The 21,107-nt window shown below is 40.5% G+C and overlaps 1 protein-coding gene across 2 annotated transcripts in view; it reads right to left on the bottom strand.

Moving 5' to 3' along the window:
- bmp2k (BMP2 inducible kinase) overlaps positions 1 to 18,283 on the bottom strand; it is a 37,499-nt gene extending 19,216 nt beyond the window's left edge. The window contains exons 1-4 of one of the 2 annotated variants that reach the window (XM_044025620.1): positions 17,732 to 18,283; positions 16,449 to 16,742; positions 1,763 to 1,881; positions 59 to 164 (exon numbers count right to left, since the gene is read on the bottom strand). In XM_044025620.1, coding sequence (XP_043881555.1) covers positions 59 to 164; positions 1,763 to 1,881; positions 16,449 to 16,587 — 364 coding nt within the window. In that variant the 5' untranslated portion in view covers positions 16,588 to 16,742; positions 17,732 to 18,283. The remainder of the gene's footprint in view (positions 1 to 58; positions 165 to 1,762; positions 1,882 to 16,448; positions 16,743 to 17,731) is intronic. The other variant, XM_044025619.1, reaches the window with a different exon arrangement.
- Between the last annotated feature and the right edge of the window lie 2,824 nt (positions 18,284 to 21,107).

Raw genomic sequence — 21,107 nt, 5'->3', positions numbered from 1 at the left:
ACAGACTGTGAGAGAGACACACAGACCGTGAGACACAGGTATTGTATTTTTTTTTTACCTTTACAATATTCCATGAGGATCAGAACCTCCCACACACTATCTGACACCACACTGATGACTGAGTCCAAATATCCCACAATGTTCTTGTGTCCTGACAGTTCCTTCTGTGGACGAGAGAGAGGGAGAGACAAGAGAGAGAGGGGGACACACAACACATGAGAGAGAGGGAGAGACAAGAGAGGGATGAGAGGAAGAAGATAAAGCACACAATATCTTCACAAATCTCGATACAAATCATTCACAATCACTTGATCAGTGTGTAATATTTATATCTTTATAAGTCACCAACATACAGTCCTAGGGATCTATAGTGATGTTGTTTCTCACTTCAAAGTGTAAGATCCTTCTGTAACATTACACTTGTGAAATAAGTAACAGTAACATGAAATAGTAACATGTTTTTGAAGTTTGTAATCCACTCACTCTCCCACACCAAAGCCCATAGAGAAAATCAGTGATTTTAACATCACACACACACACACACACACACACACACACACACACACACACACTGCTGCCTCCATCACTGAGTTCAAATGTCTGATTTTAGTGAATTCGGCATTTGAAATCCTTTGTTCAGATTGACCTGAGTGACACAAAGTGACCACAAGAGGCAGCAGAGGACCAGCAGCTAAAATCACTGATTGTCCCTCTGGGGTTTGGTGTGGGAGAGTTTCCTGTTGGAAAAGTGTGTCTCACAGAGAGATAAAGACGTGAACATGTGACGTCGAGGGGGCGCTCACACACAGTCAGCTGCATTTAAGCTGTTCTGTCTCTGGGTCAGAAGCTCATATGTGATCTATTCTTTAATGTCAGCTGTGTGCGGGGACACACTGTCCCCACACACTAACCCAGGTCAAACATTGAAGACGACACGATCTGCTGCTTCCACAATAAATGAGACACCTCCGATCTTCATCATCATCATCATCTGCTGTGTGTGCAGGTACATTATTAACACACTGTCGCAGCAGCAGCAGCAGCAGCAGCAGCGAGGAGGAATGCTGTGAAACAGGACGTGTGAGGAGGACGGAATGAGGACGTTTAAATATATGCACCTTCCCTTCATGACAGCGAGTGTTTTCACACGTGTCCCATTTCCTTCAACTAAATACCTGAGAACTCACAATGCCCTGGAGACATATCCAATAATAAAACAAGAGCTTCTTCTAGTTCAAAGTAAACTGTAATAAAGTGTTTCCAGTCAAAGACGAGCAGCTAAAACCAAGAATGTTCAAATGTTACAGATAATGAATTATGTTGATGTAAACACAATTAAAAATCTTAATTCTTTTCATAATCAATTAATTTGACAGTTTATGGATAATCAGTCAACAATTTTCATAATTGATTTGATGAGTGTGTTTTTTTTAATAATTAAAACAAGTTTGTGTGATTTTTCAGCTGCACAAACACATGGTGTATAATCACTTTAAAATATCATTAAATAACAGGGACAGGAAACAGGGTGAGCAACAGCTGATCCATTACTACATTAACTGCCAACTATTGTGGCTTCTGTCATTTTTCAGCTTCTTATTTATAATATTTTTCTACATTTTATGAATCAATAGATTACATATCCTAACAGATAAAAGTGTGCGATTAGTCCTTTTATTCTGTTGGTTGTATGTGTGAGTGAGTGAGTGAGTGAGTGAGGGTTTGGGCTGTGAAGGACAGATGTGATTGGTGTTTCTCTCACCATGATGGTGATCTCCCTCTTGTAGACGCTCAGGTCGGTGACGTTGTTGACGTACATCCTCTTGAGAGCGCAGCGGACGCCGCTGTGTGTCCGAGCCAGAAACACCACAGAGAAGCCTCCTGTAAACACATGAAAGGTGACCATGTGATGAACTGTGACAATGACACAAGAAAAATGAGATGTGGCTCACGTCATTTCATGAAAGCAACAGCTGCAGAGACGTTTCAGAGTTCAGACCATGTCAATGTTTACTCTGATCACACACACGAATAAACATGTCATGCTCCAGCTGTGAGGCTCAGTCCACAAACATTTGTTCTTCTTAAAAGTCACTGTACATAATTGAATGTTAATTTAGGATAAAGCTGTAATCACAGATATTTACACAAGAAGATAAATCATTAGCATCTGGCTCTGTGCGTTAGTTAGCACTGTTCAGACTCCAGCAGAGACTCATCCTGCTTTAAAAGATCTACAGAGGATTTATCAGCAAAGACAAAGTGGAATAAATCTGCAATCTGGGAGGAAATATCACTCAATCTTTCCATTAATCAACTCATTGTTATTGCTGTATGAACAACTAAAAGACTTTTCTTTACTCACTCTCCCACACCAAAGCCCACAGAGAAAATCACACACCATATATAGATATAATATCCATATATTGATCAGCTCTTGTTGTGAGGTTAATGCAGCACACACACACACACACAGAGTTAGTGCCTGCAGGTTAGAGACGAGTGTCTCCAGGAGACCGAGGACCTGGACGTGAACACAAACGCAGAAGCTCAGTGTTATCACAACACAGTGATGCTACTGTAGCACACGTTATCAGATGACAGGAGACTGATGTTGTTCTGAGGCAGAGGACCAATCAAGAGACAGCTTCCTGGTCGCTCATTAAGAGGAAACTTAAGTGAATCTTCTTCTTACTGATGTCAAAGCTCGTTGGACTAGAATGTGAATTATTTTCTCGATTAATCAACAAATATTGACCAGTGTTTGTCAAACTCTGGAAATAATGATGATGTTCTCAAATGTCTTGATTTTGTGCACAAACACAAAATGATTTGAGTTTGAATGATTTCATTGTTTATGGAGCAAAGACACCAGGAAATATTCACATTTAAGAAGCTGAAAGATCAAAGAAACTGGCTTTCTCAATCATGTGACACAGTCTTGTGAAAGAACAGCAGGAAGTAGCAGCTCTCAGGACTTCCTGTGAGACCCGTGATGCAGATTTAGCTTTAACCTAAAGAAAGCATGTGTGCACATCTCCGTAGGACACAGACGTGGGAAAGATCAGACTGGAGGATGAAGGCATGAACATGTGGGGGACAGCACAGACCGGATCAGACCAAGTTTCACAAGGCAAAATCCATTTGTCAGGGCAAAGGTCCAGGAAGCTGAAGAGAGCAGATAAAACCACACTAAAACCTGTCCTGAACCTAAATCATGTTCACGTAGAAGTGTCCAGATGACACCAGTGATTCCTTTATTTATACGGTTTATGAGTTACACAATAATTATTAAGCAGTAAATCAACTGTTAACCACGAGTAAATCATCGGCTCAGGTCTCATCTTGAATGAATCAACCATGTCCTGCTGCTCTGTTATTGTCTGTGTCTATCATCTGTGATCATCTGGGATCATCCAGAGTTTATTAGATTAATCTGTGAACTTAATGTTCACAGATTAAGATGAGGAGAAGCACAGATTGTGACAGAGGTCTGGTTGCTCAGCTCGCTCCGTTTCTTCCGTCTCTTCCACAACACGACATTCAGGTCCTGATTCAACACATCAAATATTCATATTTTAATTAACAACAAAATAAAAAGACAGTGACGTCACTTCCTTGTGAGGGTGAATGTTTTGTCTCACAGCTGTCACCATTGAAATTAACTTAAATGTATAATGTTCCATGTTATTTTTTACATACTGTTATGTTACTACGACATGAAGTTGATTTAGAAAGTAGTCGGCGTCAGCAGCTTTAATGTCCTGAAGCCAACACACTAATGTGTGGCTAACTTCCTGTGTGTTGCTGCCGTTAGCGTTCATCACCGTTATCATCACATGGTTACAGCCGAGCCAAAAACAATCTCACTCAAGTATTGTGTAATGTTTAGAACTAGACCCGACGGAATGCATGACCCAGCTCAAACTGCAGCTGTTCTGAGGAGATCTCTGACAATGACTCCACACTGACACATCACAGACACTGGAAGACGTGTTTCTACCAGTTTGGTACCGGATGTTTTTGTGTTTCCACTACAAATAGAACCAAAATAACCAGCCTGAGCCGTGCCATTCTTTGGCACCCTAAAATATACGGCCAGGGCGGAGTTAGACCGGCTCCACCCACAACAGTCAGCTGATTGGGTGGTTGACAGACAGATAAAGATACTGTGGGTGGAGAGAACTTGGGACATTTTCTCCTGTGGGGGGCAGCACTGCACATCTGTGTACGGCCTGTCAGAAATGATTACAAGAAGAAAGACATCTAACCATTTAAATCCGAATCATTAACAAAGATGAATATTTTATCTTTTTATAATCTAAATCATGAGGAACCTCCCTCACATCTCCACATGTGGGAGAGGACTGTGAGTCCTGCTCCTGAGAGGAGACCAAGCCACCCATTCTTCATGTGGACCTGTTCCTGGATCTGGATCTTTTGTTGCCTCCCAGGACTTTGCCAGCCTCGGAAGTGTTCGACCATTCAGAGCGTTATTCTCCTGAGAGGCTGTGGATGGAATGACTTGTGTCCAGAATACCAACGACAACACAGAATGAGCCTCACTGTACACGAGTCTGGCCTCAACCACCAACAATAACAGAGAGCTGTGTGCATGTGAGTGGAAACATGCAAATGACATGATGCCACTCAAAAAGAAGAAGAGGAACGGAATGAAACAGAACCAGTTCTGACTCAAATGCAGCTCCACATCAACAAACTCTGACAAACGCATCAACACAGTGGAGAGAAAATAAGTGTGCCCACATTGAAAAATACAAATACATTCATTTAAAGTTGAAATCAGTTCCACAACAGGAAATGATTGATTAAACTGAGAACATATTGGGACTCCTTCAAAATAAAATATGTTTTGATCTCAGTTAAATTGCTAAAATAGGAAAGTTTGATTTTCAACCTATTGCTCAGACCTGTCTTCAGTGTCGGTGTCTTTGATGACACCACAGATCTAATTTATACAAGTTTAGAAGCGCATTGAAGAACTTTGAAAAGTGCTTTAGACTGTTGAAGACATTTGGAGAACTTTGGACTGCGTTGAAGACATTTGGAGAACTTTGGACTGCGTTGAAGACATTTGGAGAACTTTGGACTGCGTTGAAGCATCGTTTTTTCTGTCTTCAAAGCAGCAGAGAGAAATAACACGGTGGTGAAGAATCCGTCAGACACTTGTTAAAAGCCAGCGTGACGCCAGTCTGTCGTGTAACTGTGCTTAAACACATTAGAAAAGTTAAAGTAGGTCACTGAGACTCAATCATATGAAACATTTGCTTTTACATTTGGAATCATATGCTTCATGTAAATCAAAGTCCTCCCTGCATTCATGTGTATGAAACCACACCTAAGAGGATTCATTGAAGCACTGCAGACCACAAAGTCATAATTGTAATTAGCAGGAGCAGCTGGTGAAGAGCTCACCATCCACTTCATGGAAATGTATTTCCTCCATTCACTGTGGAAAACAACTGGCACCTGTTTGTCCACAGAGAAGATCAATTGAAGCTGCTTCAACCACAGCTGATGAACAATAATAAATAACTCACATTCTAATGAGGTAATGTCACTTTGTTTCAGCTCTTTCCCCCGGTTTCACTCTCAGAACTAAAGTAAGTGGGCATATTACATTACATATTACATTTTTTTGTTGGCGTAAGACAAAATGGGACAATTCAATTGAGGCCTCGACAATTTTGCTAATTGTTCTGTTGAAATTTGAAATTTCGATTTAAGAAGATGAATTGCTCAGCCCTAAATGACATAGTTGTCATGTTTTCCAGTAAAATAAATGTCTATATTTAAAGGTTGCACTAGTTATTTTTCTGTTTCTTCACAGTAACAGTGAAAGCACATGCAGCGTCAGTTACAGCGTCGTCCACTTATCTCCAGGACAAACCGCTCTGCAGACATGTAGGGGAAGTGTTGAGGGTTCATGTTCGGGGATGGGGGCCTCCTGGAGGAAATACCTCAGCCTGCTTCCAATCTTCTCACAGAGAAACCAAGCTTTCCTTCTTTAAATGTGGAGGAGGCGTTTTCACAGCTGAACTGCAGCATATTCTCCGTTTGTGTCTTTCTGTGGTGGGTTCAAGTGTGGGAGTGAAATAACAGAAGAAAGACAAGAGAGCGGTCTGTTATCACAGCGATGACATCATTCTTTAGAGGGAAAACATCTGTGCTGCAGCACAAACTAAAAACATCATCATCTGTCTTCACTGACACTCTCAGCTTCGCTTAATGTGATGGGAAAACAGAGTTTCTGACACGTCTGTTCCACAGGCCATCGTGAAGGTCACCTCTGACCTTTGACCTGCTTTCACAGTCCAAAGTCACGGCAATGACAAAGACAAGAGTTTGCGTCCAGAGTCAGGGTTCCAGAGTCGCAGCGAGTCCAGCAGACGAGTAACAGTAAGGAACCTGGTGAATCGTTTACTCACTGTTTACTCACTGCTTACCCACTGTTACCTGTTTACTCACTGTTAACTGACTGTTTACCCACTGTTAACTGACTGTTTACCCACTGTTACCTGTTTACTCACTGTTAACTGACTGTTTACCCACTGTTAACTCATTGTTAACTGACTGTTTACCCACTGTTACCCGTTTACTCACTGTTAACTCACTGTTTACCCACTGTTACCTGTTAACTCACTGTTTACCCACTGTTACCTGTTAACTCACTGTTTACCCACTGTTTACACACTGTTACCTGTTTACTCACTGTATTACATTACATTACATTACATGTCATTTAGCAGACGCTTTTATCCAAAGCGACTTACAAAAGTGCATTTAAACATTTGGGTACAAATAAGAGCTAGAAGTAAGTAAGAGCTTCAAGTAGAACAAACTATGAAGTGCTAGTCATAAGTGCAATACAATTTTTTTTTTTTTGTCGTCTTAGTCAAGGTAGAGTCGGAACAAATGTGTTTTTAGTCGGCGTCGGAAGATGTGGAGGCTTTCAGCTGTCCGGATGTCGATGGGGAGATCGTTCCACCATTTGGGAGCGAGGACAGTGAACAGTCTCGAGTTCTGCGAGTGCCTCTGTGATCCTCTCAGTGAGGGAGCAGCAAGCCGGTTTGTCGATTATACTGTTAACTCACTGTTTACCTACTGTTACCTGTTAACTCACTGTTTACCCACTGTTACCTGTTTACTCACTGTTAACTCACTGTTTACCCACTGTTACCTGTTTACTCACTGTTAACTCACTGTTTACACACTGTTACCTGTTTACTCACTGTTTACCCACTGTTACCTGTTAACTTAACTGTTTACCCACTGTTACCTGTTAACTCACTGTTTACCCACTGTTAACTGTTTACTTACCTGTTAACTCACTGTTTACCCACTGTTACCTGTTTACTCACTGTTAACTCACTGTTTACACACTGTTACCTGTTAACTCACTGTTTACCCACTGTTACTGTTTACTCACTGTTAACTGACTTTGTTACCTGTTTACTCACTGTTAAACTGTTTACCCACTGTTACCTGTTTACCCACTGTTTACCCACCTGTTTACTGTTTACCCACCTGTTGTTTTACCCACTGTTACCTGTTAACCGTTAATTGACTGTTTACCCACTGTTACCTGTTTACTCACTGTTAACTCACTGTTACCTGTTTACTCACTGTTAACTCATTGTTAACGGACTGTTTACCCACTGTTACCTGTTTACTCACTGTTAACTCACTGTTTACCCACTGTTACCTGTTAACTCACTGTTTTACCCACTGTTACCTGTTTACTCACTGTTAACTCACTGTTTACCCACTGTTACCTGTTTACTCACCGTTTACCCACTGTTACCTGTTTACCACCGTTTACCCACTGTTACCTGTTTACCACTGTTAACTCACTGTTTACCCACTGTTACCTGTTTACACTGTTAACTCACTGTTTTTACCTGTTTACCACTGTTACACTGTTACCCGTTTAACTCACTGTGTTACCCACTGTTTACCCACTGTTACCTGTTAACTCACTGTTTACACACCGTTACCTGTTTACTCACTTTACTCACTGCTTACCCACTGTTACCTGTTTACTCACTGTTAACTGACTGTTTACCCACTGTTAACTGACTGTTTACCCACTGTTACCTGTTTACTCACTGTTAACTGACTGTTTACCCACTGTTACCTGTTTACTCACTGTTAACTGACTGTTTACCCACTGTTACCCGTTTACTCACTGTTAACTCACTGTTACCCGTTTACTCAACTTAACTTGTTGTTAACTGACTGTTCACTCTCACCAGTGGTTAATGCTAAAGCTAACAACATTTGTAACACAGCTTAAATCATAAAAAACTCAGATATTTGACTAACTAGTTAAACTTCCTCACTGAACCTGAGTCCAGAGTCACAGAGAGTCCAGTCAGGGCCTGGGAAAATTCTCCATTTCCAATTCTAGTCATAAAAGACTAGATGATTATATTGTATATAATTCTTATTTTTCTCTTTTTATACTCCAGTTTTTGACAGTTGTGTGAATCTGTTGTTTTTCTATAGTACTTTTGATTTTTTTATTCTTTTATAACACATTCTATTTATTTTACGGTATCAAACTCTTTATGAGTCCAGAGAAACCACCTGTGTGCAGCTTTATATCAACATACAGTCTATCTCCTTTATCACACAGACTTACAGAAACACTGATTAGATTTATATCCTGATATATAAAGACATAAAAAAGATTGTTACTCAGATGTGCGTGTTTGTGAGACACACGTCCATAAAAGGTCGAAAGAGGAGGTGCAGCAGTGACTGGGCTCAGAGAAGTGGAAGGTTCTGGCAGCTGGTTCTCATACGTCTCACATCTCAACAGTATGTACAATTACACCTGCACGCACACACACGCACAGAGAGGCATCGCTGCAGAGGATTTACAATGAAACGAAGACACAGAGGATAAATGTTACAACAGCAGGACCGACCACGAGGAAGAGAAGACCAAAGCCCATACGTGCAAACTAAAACACAAAAGCAACAGGTTTTACTGATGCTCTGCCTTTAAAATCATTTTCTTTTCTTTAAATAAAGATAAAGAATATTTGTTGACATGAATACTGTGTTACAGCCACCAATAAAGCCAACATCAGACTCATCAAACCTCTGTTCAGACAAAAGAACTCTCAGCAATGACTCCAACAGAGTCTCACTGCACGTTAGATACAATGACTCTGCAAAGTTTTGTGAGCACAGATCAAAAAGACAGAGGAGCGTGCACAGTGTATCACCTCACCTCTTGCGGTGAGGTGTTGAGCAGACGGACACGTCGACACGTCTTGTTTCCAGTGACCACAGCCTCGGTCAGGATCACTCACCACCTCTGACTCATGGTCCAATCCAGGGCCGTCATACACAAATCACACGTGTGTCGGAGCTGGAGCTGAGATTGAGCTCAAACTGCAGCAGCTAACTACGGTGGCTGACGGGGGGCAAACACACTGCAACCACCCAAAGAGATTCACAAACACAGACCAAAACAAAAACTAATGCAACGTGAGAAAAATGATCTGCAGAAAGAAACAAAACAGCTGCATCAACAGAAACACGTTCTTACTTACTTACTTAAGAGGTTATCCTCCTGTAACAGCACAGTTTTTAATTCTGCAGTCGTTTGCTCTGGTAAGTAATCCCAGAGTATCCTCACGGCTGCTCATGGAGCTGCACAACAGCGCCCCCCACAGACCTGGAGCACTTCCCTTATTGAATACGCTTGTGTTTTTGATTCTCATTTCTCTGCTCCAGCATGTCTGCAGAGTGAAATGACCGTAATAACCACAGTTGGTGGCAGTAAAAGTTACATACTAGAGCTTAAATATCTGTTAAATCCGTTTTCCTTTTTTATCTGAAACCGGTTTGTGAAGTGAATGTAAATAAAAGTGTAATAACTGTAATTATTAATTTAGCGTGTCACTCCACGCCCATGTCTGGCTCGTCATCCACGTCAGATCAGGCGACAATTACGGAAAAATTATTCATTTGAAGTTAGAGAAAAAAGTGGGCGGGGCCTCAGAGCAGAAACAGACGGGGCTCAATGAGCAAACACAAAGGCAGCGAGCGCTGCATCGTACCAGCATTCTTTCCACGCTGCTGCAGTGAGACAACAAAAGACTCACAATGTGTCCATTCATCAGCAGTACAGTGTGATCGTCGTCCACCAAGAGAGGGGGAGGGGCATCAATGACAACAAAAAAACAGGAACATGCTGATTCACAAATATAAATAAAATGACAATGAATCAATATTGAGAAGAATTAAAAGGTTTTGAGTTTTGATGCAAACTGAGGCAAGTGTTTAAGTCTACGATGTCTACGTCACATGCTCACATCTTTATCTCACTGTGAGACAGACTTTTTCAACAGGAGGCTGGAGTTTGTAAACCACTCACTCTCCCACGACAAACCTCATAGAGAAAATCAGTGATTTTAGCTGCGTGGACACAGGAGCTGCTGGTCCTCTGCTGCCTCGTGTGGTCACTTTGTGTCACTGACTTAAGTCTAAATCAAATATTTCAAATGTGGAATTCACAAATATAAACATTTGACTTGGATCAACAACTCTGTGCTGTGATTTTAAAATCACTGATTTCCTCTATGGACTTTGGTGTGGGAGAGTGAGTGGTTTCCTGTTGACGTCGGCTCGCTCAGCACCAATTACCTCACACAATCACACTTAGATCCACCCCTTTAAGCCTTATATTGAAATCTTGACTATCAGAAAAGAGCTGTAAATGTTTTCACTGCGTTTCCCTGCGTCGGCAGAATCCTCCGTGTTTACATGATAAGAGCTCAGTCGACGTTCAACTCCCTGACCACAGTGAGCCGCACGTCGTGTCGACAGCACTGATGCAAACAGTGTTTCCAGGCGAACGGTTGCTGTGTTCTTCACCTCGTCCCTCGTGTCACCCGCGGTCTAAACCGCCGCCGTCGAAGGTTCACCACAGAGGTGTGAGCGTGTGCGCTTCTGTCTGTGTGTGTTTCTGTGTATGCCACAGAGTGTGTGTGTGGAGATGAGCGCGTTGGTTGTGTTAGAAATGACTAAATGAAAGTGGAGGTGAAGCCTCTTCAGTCACAGCTGCTGTGTTTGACACACTTTAGATAAAATAAGAATCTGACTGTTGTGGCTCATATCAGTGGAACAGCAATAACATTTTCCTTAGATAGTGAGGGAACTGCTGTTTTTACAGCGATGCTGCTTCAGTGTGTAAACAACACCAGATAACAGAAGACTACTGTTCCCACCTCCATCCACCGAGCTGTACGACATCATCAACTCTGACATACTGCACAGATGTTTAAATTTACATTCATATATACACACACACACAGGGGTGTATATGGGTATGGATATATCTATATATCTATATCTATGTATATATATATATATATATATATATATATATATATATATAAATATAGATATTGTATTTTTATTATTTTATTTTGCTCCTGTTTTGTACAAATGACCAGGAAAAATAATAAAAAATCCTTATATCGTGTAAACTTTACCTGGCAATAAACACGACTGTGATTCTTCTGTTTTTATTTGTATGTTTGGCCAATTCTGTTTAAAAAGAAGGATTTATTTTGGTGTTTCTCTGTTATTGGCACAATATCTGTATCAGAGTATTATAAGATATTGGAAAAAGAACGCGCCAAGATCCCCAATTTGAAGAAAGAAAGAAAAATTCAATGTTCATCTACTGAGTATGTAAAACATTATGTTAATATCATAATTTATCATTTATCAAAAGTTCTAGTTTCTTTATGAATAAAGTTGTTTTATTCAGATTTTTGGTAAATGTTGAATGCTGACTTTAAAGAAAGACCGTATTTTTTTTTTTCCCTACTCTTTGATTTTTGCATGATGATGTTTTTAATGATTGTTTTACTTCTTAAATGTAAGCTTGCATATTTTTGTTAACTTAACTCTGTGCTAAATAAATATTATTATTATCATTGTGCTTTTAATATTTGACTTGCACATTATTTTAAATGTAACATTAAGGCTGCGACTAATAGTTGATTCATGAGTCAATTATTTTCTCCACTAACTATTTTGATCATTGATTAATCAGTTTAAAGTGGACATATTATACCCTATTTCCCCCATTAAAATAGTTCCCTGGTGTCCTAATGAACATGTCAGTGACACGCTTTGGTCAAAACACCATCAGGATGAAGCATCATAGCAGTTCAATAACCCTGCTAAACCCGCCCTTTCAGAACGCTCCCTTTATATGCAAATGAGACACAGGCAAACACACACCCACTTCTTCCAGGGGGTTTCTGATTTGTCCTCTTTACAGCGCTCACTCGCTCAGCTCCTGTTCCCTCCCCTCATTCGTCTCCCCCTCCCTCCACTAGTTCTCTGACAATATCAACATGTCAGCGTGCGTCACAGGAAGAGACGTCCTACATAAGGATGGAGCCGAACACTGTCCAACTGTAAATCAGTTACAAACACTTAGGGACAGCACCACTGATCCACCGCTGATCGCTGCATAAACAGCTGCTGTATGTGAGTGTATCAGACTGAGTGTGTGCTCCGGTCATGGAGGACGTACTGAACAAATATGTTTAATTAGGACGTGTCAGAATGGTCAGTTATGACCTCTATGTGACCTTTTCTTAATAATGTGTGTGTTTGTACGTCGCTGACTAAATACTGATGTGAAGTGGTGCGAACACACGAACACACGTTTGCTGACTTTATCATCGGCACATTAGCTTCATATATAAAATCCTCTGTAAAACACTGTGCTCCACTGTGCAGCCACCAACAGCACACTTGTCCCTCCGCGTTGACATAATAGCGCTCTTCCTCCCTCGCCTGCACTCTCGCAGGGACAAGGTGGAGCTAAGGTGGAGCTCTCCAAGTAAACTTACTGGTGGGGCGGTAACATTCGCTGCCGTCATAAGCGCAGGGAATTCAACATGGAGTGTTTTATGGCCTATACTTAACGAAAACATGACTGAGTATTCTTTTTCCACACTTTGGAGACTGGTAGGGCCTCCAGAGTCCCAAATATAAGGATTGAAATGGTTAAAAAGTGGATTTTGCATAATATGTCCCCTTTAAGAGTTTTCTTTTTCATTAAAACCAGTTTGTTCTTAAATGTGAATATGTTCAGGTTGCTTTGCTCCATAAAAGCAAAGAACAAACAATAATAGACCTAAAATAAAGAGTAGTTTAAAGCAGAAGACAAAGGATTTATGTTTAAATACATTTACTGTCATATTGAGAATGATGTTGTTCTACTGCTTTTGCACAAACTAATAAACTTGTGGTTTCGGGACATTTCGAGTTATTTCCACATTTATTTCTACATCACTGGTTTCCAGGTCCTGACAAAGGAACCTGGTACAGAAGGAGATTGTGGACAAACGTCAAAAAAGCTCACAGATGCTTCCTGTTCCTACTCATCATTTGTGAGTTCCTCTTGGAGACGCCGTCAGTCAGAGACACAAACCACAGAGGTTAAAGACGACAGGACGGAAATGACTGCTGCTGCTGCTGCTGCTGCTGCTGAGACACCACTGGAAAACGAATAAATCAGCGAACTACAGAGTCTTCTGAAGACAACGAGAACCTTCACACACCAAGTACATCTACTGATCATCTTCTCCATTATGGGATTAGTTGTTAGGTTCATAGAAACCTGGAAAGATCTTGTTTTTATCCACAAACCAAAATGATTTCTCTGAGCAAAGAAACCAGAAAATATTCATATTTAAGAAGCTGAACAATCACACAAACTGGTTTTCATTATTATTGATTTCACAGATTAATCAGTTACCGTTAGCTGCAGACGTTGTGTGTTTAATATAAAGTATTAAAGAAAGACGAGGTTTGACAGTTTGGTTCACATGATTCTCTGATGACACTGACTCATGACTGCTGGGGGTTTTGGTTGGTTGGTGTGTGTGTGTGCGTGTGCGTGCGCGTGCGTGTAGATCAAGTTTACAGTGTTGTAATAGTTGCAGAGTCACACTTAAAAACATTAAACACTCTTTGTTATCATGAATTCACGTCCTGTGTCGAGTCTGTGTCACCGTCTGTGATATCTAGAGAATTCTGAAACTATGGTCAGGTGATCCGTCTACTTGTCATTACGGTAGAACCTACGGTAGGACTTCAGAGGAACGAGCGTCCAATCACGGACAAGATTCACCGTCACACGTCTGTGGCGTCAGCTTCTCAGGACTGTGATTCTTGGGATTGTATTTGTTTCTGCAGTGATGAGCAGTGAAGCGTTAGTGAAAGAACAGCTGTTCTGTTAAAAACCTACGCCTTTCCTTCTTCTCTGTGACCTCTGTGTGAACATGACGGCGTCTAATGTTGCCGAGCTTCATTACAGATCTGTAGCTTCACGGTTGCTGCAGGTGTTGAGAAATTTCAAAGTTTGGAAAGTTGAGAAATGTTCAACTGGTCGATCAAATCCTATAAATATGTAAATATTTCCACTGAAGGTTTAAACCACGCAGAGAGAGAAGATTATATCGTGACGGTTAACTTAAAGATATTTAAATGAAGATGAAACTCAGCAGGATTCAGTGTCACATGACCATTAGAGGTGGGCTTACGTGATCACATAACCTCTCACACGTGTAGTTATCAGCCTCCACACACACGATTTTTAAATGATTTTATATTTTGCTCTAGCTTATAAGGCAGCAACAATTATTCAATTAATGGATTACTGATGAATTACTAAATTAATCGACAATTTTGAGTGTTTTCTTTTAAAAAAGGGATTACTTCACAGAGAAAATAATCAACAGATTAGTCAAGTATAAAAGTAATTTTGCTTGTTTGCTGCACAATAACCTTTGATATAATCTGTCAGCAACAATTCATGACTTAAACAATTTACATTTTAAAGGATCAAAATGGTCAAACTTTTTTTTAAAATGTTTTCGCGGTTTACAGGCAGCACCTTTTATGTCTGAATAACTGAATAACGGCAAATTGTGTTGTTGGTTCCAGGTGTGATCAGTCATGCAGGTGGACGCACTGCTTCAATTGTCCTGCAGAATTCTAACGCATGTGACTTTTTGTTTTGTAACTGTCTTTATTGTTTAGTCTAGAATAAAGTGAACTAAACTAAGATCCTTCTGCTCAACATTTTACAACCAAAAAAACTACATTAGCCACAAAGTCAACCATGACAGACGCTGCTCTGCTTCCTCCTGACAACCACACTGATATTTGACACCACTGTATCTATAATCATGTTTCACCAATCAGAACAACCATCCACAGCTGCGTCAGTTTCAATCCAACTTAGTACACGACATCAAAAAGGTTCAAAATGAGAAAACTATAAAGAGAGATTAAGAGTTTTATTCCTCCTGAAAGAAAACAAAGGAGCAGAAGCAAACAGTAGAACCTGCAAGAACATGTTGTACTGAGTGTTTCTCAACTTTACTGTATGTTTACACACACACACACTCATTTATTCATTCATTCAAACACTAAACTAAGTCTTATCACTAACCCTAACCAGTTAATGACTAACCCTAACCACAACCACAATTCAAATCTTAGTCCTAATTGTCAACCAGTTCCTCAGAAATGAGGTTCTGCCTCAAGTTTTGGTCTCCATGAGGACGACTGGTCCTGACAAGGTCAGTGTTTATGTCAGAAAACACACACACACACACACACTTTCTGTCTCTGGTGATGTCTGAGGTGGAAAAGCAGGTCGAGCCGTTTCCCTCAGAGTGAGGATATGAACAGATGTTTAGACAAAAACATTTTCACTGACGACTTCAGACCAAAATCACTGAGCCATTAAAAAAAAAGATTGGGGCGGGTCCTTCGGTGATGGGCGTGTCCCAGAAAACATGGATGATAACGATTTCTCAAAATAAGACGGCGAAATTTTCGTCTCATGATTTCATATGAGTGACATGAGAAAACTGACCAGCTCAGCAACATACAGTCCTAGGGATTTATTTTACAGTACCACAACAAGGAGCTGCGCCTTTAGCATCAGAGCTTATTGTTAAGCGTTTACTTGATTCAACTCTGTTTTTTAGCTTTTTTAAACTTCCAGGTTTGAGAAACCAAGATCCACATTTTATGACATTTTTACATTACATTACATGTCATTTAGCAGACGCTTTTATCCAAAGCGACTTACAATGGGTATGAGCACAATCAGCCAGGGGTGGAATCGAACTTGCGACCATTGCGACCATGACGTCTCTCGCACACAGAGTACTGGTCTTAACCACTCAGCCACTCCACCCCCACTCCACATTTTATGGACAAATGGCAGATAAATCATCCATTATGAAAATAATCATTCGTCGCAGCTCCATTGTTGCAAAAATCCCGATAATATTGTGAATAACGATGAATTGGGTCAGGATAATCATGATAGGACATTCCCGGGGTGGTCTGTCTCCTCCTACCTTCTGCAATGAGCTCCTCCACAGTGACTTGATATCGGCCGACGGCGAACACTCTCCCGAGAAAGCCGCTGACTCCGCTGCTGGACGCCGCTCCGAGCCCGCCACTCTCCGACTTTGGCATTCTGGAAAATTTCTTCATCGTTCACGTTCTCTTTGCGACCAAAAGTAATCCCTGTTCGGTGGTTTGACAAAACCACACAGTCCAGTTTAAGTCGACGCCCCCCTCTCCTGTCCTATCTCTTTATCTGGGGTGTTTCCTCCTCCTGCATGCTCCACTGCTGCTGCCGCTGCCGCCTGTAGAATCACATGACATGGAAGTGTGGTTAAAACCATGGCCATGAAAACAAAAACAACAACAATGAAACAATTTCCAGACCAAACTACTCCATTTTATCTGGAGATTAAACATAATAATTACAATCACAATACCTGGTTGAGTTAGGCGACAACAATTCATTGATACGTTGAATTAATCAACTAACAATTAATCAACTTCTGATAATTGAGTTCACTACAGAACAAAACTGTTAAACATCATCTTTCTTCAATACTTTATGAAATGGCAAAAAATGAGTTTGACTCATAGTCACTGTTAGAAGAGTCATGCAACTGGTTTGCACATTTATTTGCACTTGCCGTACATGCAGGTTACACTTGATTTTATATTAAAAACACGTCTGCGACTAACAGTTAATTTCATAATTTATTAATCTGTCAAATTAATACTAATTAAAACCAGTTTGTGTGATTTTTCAGCTTCTTTATTTTCTGGTTACTTTGCTCCATAAAACAAAGAAATCATTCAAACTGAATCATGTTTTTGACATTTTATTTAACTAATCCAGAAAATATTTGACAAATGAACAGATTATTAAATTAATGTTTTGTTATTTGGTCTTGTGACAATATGTCAAACAATTGTGAAAAATATGTCATAAATGATCTTAAACAAACCATAAATATTACTCTTTTTCCATTGAACAGACAAATATTAACAAACTGAAACTTTTTCCTTTAGAACACTAAATTGTGTTAATTTAAAATAGTACACCGTGGTTTCAAAGGTGTATATTGTTGTAAATGAGCATACATAGAATGATCTTCTTCCTTGTATTATTTTAATATTGACTTCATTTTTCCTCAGATTTAGATTTTTTCTTTGACTTTTCTGCCCACGTGTGAGTGATTTACACGCTGTTTATGTCCGAGTCTTTAAAAACGGATAAACAAACAGTAATAAAGATAAAAACAGAACAACAGAGTGAGATAAAGACTTCACTCACCAAAGAGATGATGGTGTCTTAGCTTCTGTCAGGCTAACAGGCTAACAGCCGCTGCTAACGGGCAGCTCCGCCGACTGTGAGGACACGAGCAGCGGGAAACGCCGCGACACAGCGGGGAGCACAGCGACGCAGACGCAGCTGCCGCCGCCGCCGCGTTTATCCACACCCGCTCCGGTGGTTAAAAAGAAAGGACAGAAATGTCCCACCCGGTGTCCCCGCAGAGCAGCCTTGTCTCCGTTAGCCTCAGCGCGACTTCTTCACTTCACTCGCGCTTATTAGCACGTTACCTTCGGGAGTTAGCGGCTAACACTGCTAACAGCCGCAGCGGTTCTTCTGCGAGGAGAGTCCGGGCTGAGAGAGCGGGAGCCCGGGCTAACACAAGTGGAGCCTGGGCATGATACGAGTGCAGCGTCCGGTTGTTGAGAGGAGTCCTCCGGGTAGGTGGTGCGTGTCCTCCCGGTCCTCGGCGTCTGTCTCCTGGACACTGAACTTCTCGTGACTCACTCACTGTGAACCGTACAAAGTAGAAGTGGGTGGTTTGTTATTTCCCCAACGAGAGTGACAACCTAACCTGACGCGGCCCCGCCCACCTCTATTGTTATGATTGGTGCAAGTGAAGCCTCTGTGGAACGCGATTAGTGCCTAATTTAACAATATCAATAAACAATATAATTAAAAACAATATCAAGGGTAATGAAATGAATTTATAATTTACCAAACAAACCATTTTGTGAAAAGCTACATTAATTATTGCTTTAGTGTTTAGTATTTTATTAGTTATGAAAAGATAAATCAAAATTACAATATGGATTGTGATATTTTAAATTGACAGAAATCAAATCAATCAATTCAATTCAATTTTATTTGTATAGCGCCAAATCATAACATACATGATCTCAGGTCTGTACATAGACAACATGAAGGAGAGCAGAGAAACACAACAGTTCACACAATGAGCAAACACAGAAGAAGAAATCTCTGACAGAACCAGGCTCAGAGATGTGCGGTCATCTGCCTCGACCGGTTGGGGTGAAAGGAAAAATGGGGGACAGTGGAGAGGTGGGGGACAGAAAATGGGGGGAGAGAAAGGACAAGAGAGAGATGAGGTAGAGACAGAAGAGAGAGAGAGACCAGCAGCAGATACACAACAACTGTATCAGGTTACAAGTTTATACAGTTACTGATATCGACTTTTAATTATAGCACAATAATAATGGTGATGATAAGCGTAGCCTCGAAAACTGGATCTGGATCCTGCAACCTGCATGATGAGAATACAGAGAGAGAGAGAGAGAGGGAAGGAAGGAAAGACACAAACTAGGGAGAGAAAGAGACAAGGTTAATGATATATAAAAAGTCATAATCAAATGCTGAGTGTGAGAGAGTGAATGTGTGTGTACCACAGGAAAATCCCCCAGCAGTTTAGTTCTATAGCAACAGAACTAAGAGATGGTCCAGGTTTCAAAGTTAGTTTTTATTAATCCCCTTATGGAAAGTATTCCTCTGCATTTTGACCCATCCTAGAATTAGGAGTAGAATACTTGGCCACAGGCTTCCCTGAACCAGCTCTAACTATAACCTTTATCAAAAAGGAAAGTTTTAAGTCTAACTTTAAATACAGAGAGAGGCTCCGCCTCCCGAACTATCATTGGAAGCTGGTTCCACAGGAGAGGAGCCTGGTAATAATCAAACCCCTTAATAATCATCTGCAGTGACGATGACTGTGAACAAAGATGTGTTCAGTTCTATTTAATAATCCAGATTATTATTGTTATTATTATTATTGTTGTTGAACAGACAGAATGAGCAAGTTTGTCCTGACAGAGACCGAAGAACTAACATCTGTATCCAGGTCAGTGTTTGTAGGTCGAGCACATGGTGAAGATGAAGATTATATAAGAGCTGAGCAGGAGGAGGGGGAGGAGCTAAATCCAATCACATGACTGCATGAACCCATCAGTCTGGGCAGCCGACTTCCTGTTTGGATCCTCACTCACTGTAGTGACAGTGAAGTGTGTGCTGCTGCCCCCTGCTGGTCGCTTCACTCAACCACCAAACATTATTAATAGGGTTCGAGCTCAAGTTTGTGTGGTTTATCCTCCTGAACAAACCAAGTTTCCGACACAGTCTCTTTATCACCACACCGTGTTTATGAGCCAAAAGAGAGAGAATTTCCTTCTGAAGAACCACTTAATCGACGTGTCTGTAGAGGCAGACGTGGCCATCGACTATAGTACTTTGATATTTTCTAAATTCATTTATTTTACTTTTTTTTTGTACAACTGTGCCTCACACTTTGGTGTTTAACTGTTGAATATTTTCCTGCACTAATGTGTGGAACGTTATCTGGCTGTGATTCATCACATCACCTGCCTGAGGCTGAGAGTAAGAAATATAAGCATCTCATATTGCTGCTGGTGTTAATGGTACTGCAAGCCCTTTTCAAAACAAGTCTACAAAGTGCTTTCCATGGTAGAAAAATAAAACCTTTAAGCATAAAATGAAAACAAGTCTACAAAGTGCTTTCCATGGTAGAAAAATAAAACCTTTAAGCATAAAATGAAAACAAGTCTACAAAGTGCTTTCCATGGTAGAAAAATAAAACCTTTAAGCATAAAATAAAAACAAGTCTACAAAGTGCTTTCCATGGTAGAAAAATAAAACCTTTAAGCATAAAATGGTAAAGACAGAATTTAAAGATAAAATGAAAAGCCAGATGAAATAAAATAGTAAAAATACATCTGTAGTGGCATATTTTTATGCATTAGCCATATTTAGTGTTAGTGGCTACAAGTAAGGAAGTTGTGAGATGGGGGCAACTAGCAGCATCACCATCCACTGTAGCATTCCCTGCTTTAGAGTCCAATTTATTATATTCCCTTTAAATCCTTGTACAAATCCATATAGGGTTTGAGTTTTCTGGTTAAGATAAAAGGTGCCAAGGCTACACTAACAGATCAGTGCAATTTGTTTTAAAAGAATTCCACATCTTTAAGTTCAAAGCACTAACTTGTCAAAATAACACTCATCACAGAATCACTGAAAAAATACAAGTCAACCATAAAGTTAAGAACAAAAGTTTTACTTGATATAAAGAAGGCAATAAATACAAGTTCTCAGTGTCTAACATTACAGGCTGAAAGTAGCAGTGTCTGTATACCATCACCATCTACATGTGATGTGATCTACACTACAAACCTGTCCATTCCAATCCTTTGTTTCAGAGGAAGATAAATGCATATCATGACAGGCCGAGTCACAAAATCAGATGGATCCTTGTCTGATTTTGGAAACTGCACAGTCATGGTATGCCACTCAGTCAGGATCCATGGCCAGATTTCCTCACACACACAGAGAAGAAGGGGAAGGACCAAAT

The sequence above is a fragment of the Solea senegalensis genome, linkage group LG5, assembly GCF_019176455.1.
Source record: "Solea senegalensis isolate Sse05_10M linkage group LG5, IFAPA_SoseM_1, whole genome shotgun sequence".
NCBI lineage: Eukaryota > Metazoa > Chordata > Actinopteri > Pleuronectiformes > Soleidae > Solea > Solea senegalensis.
The sequence above is the reverse complement of the archived record's forward strand: the minus strand, read 5'-3'. Positions and strand labels throughout refer to the sequence as shown.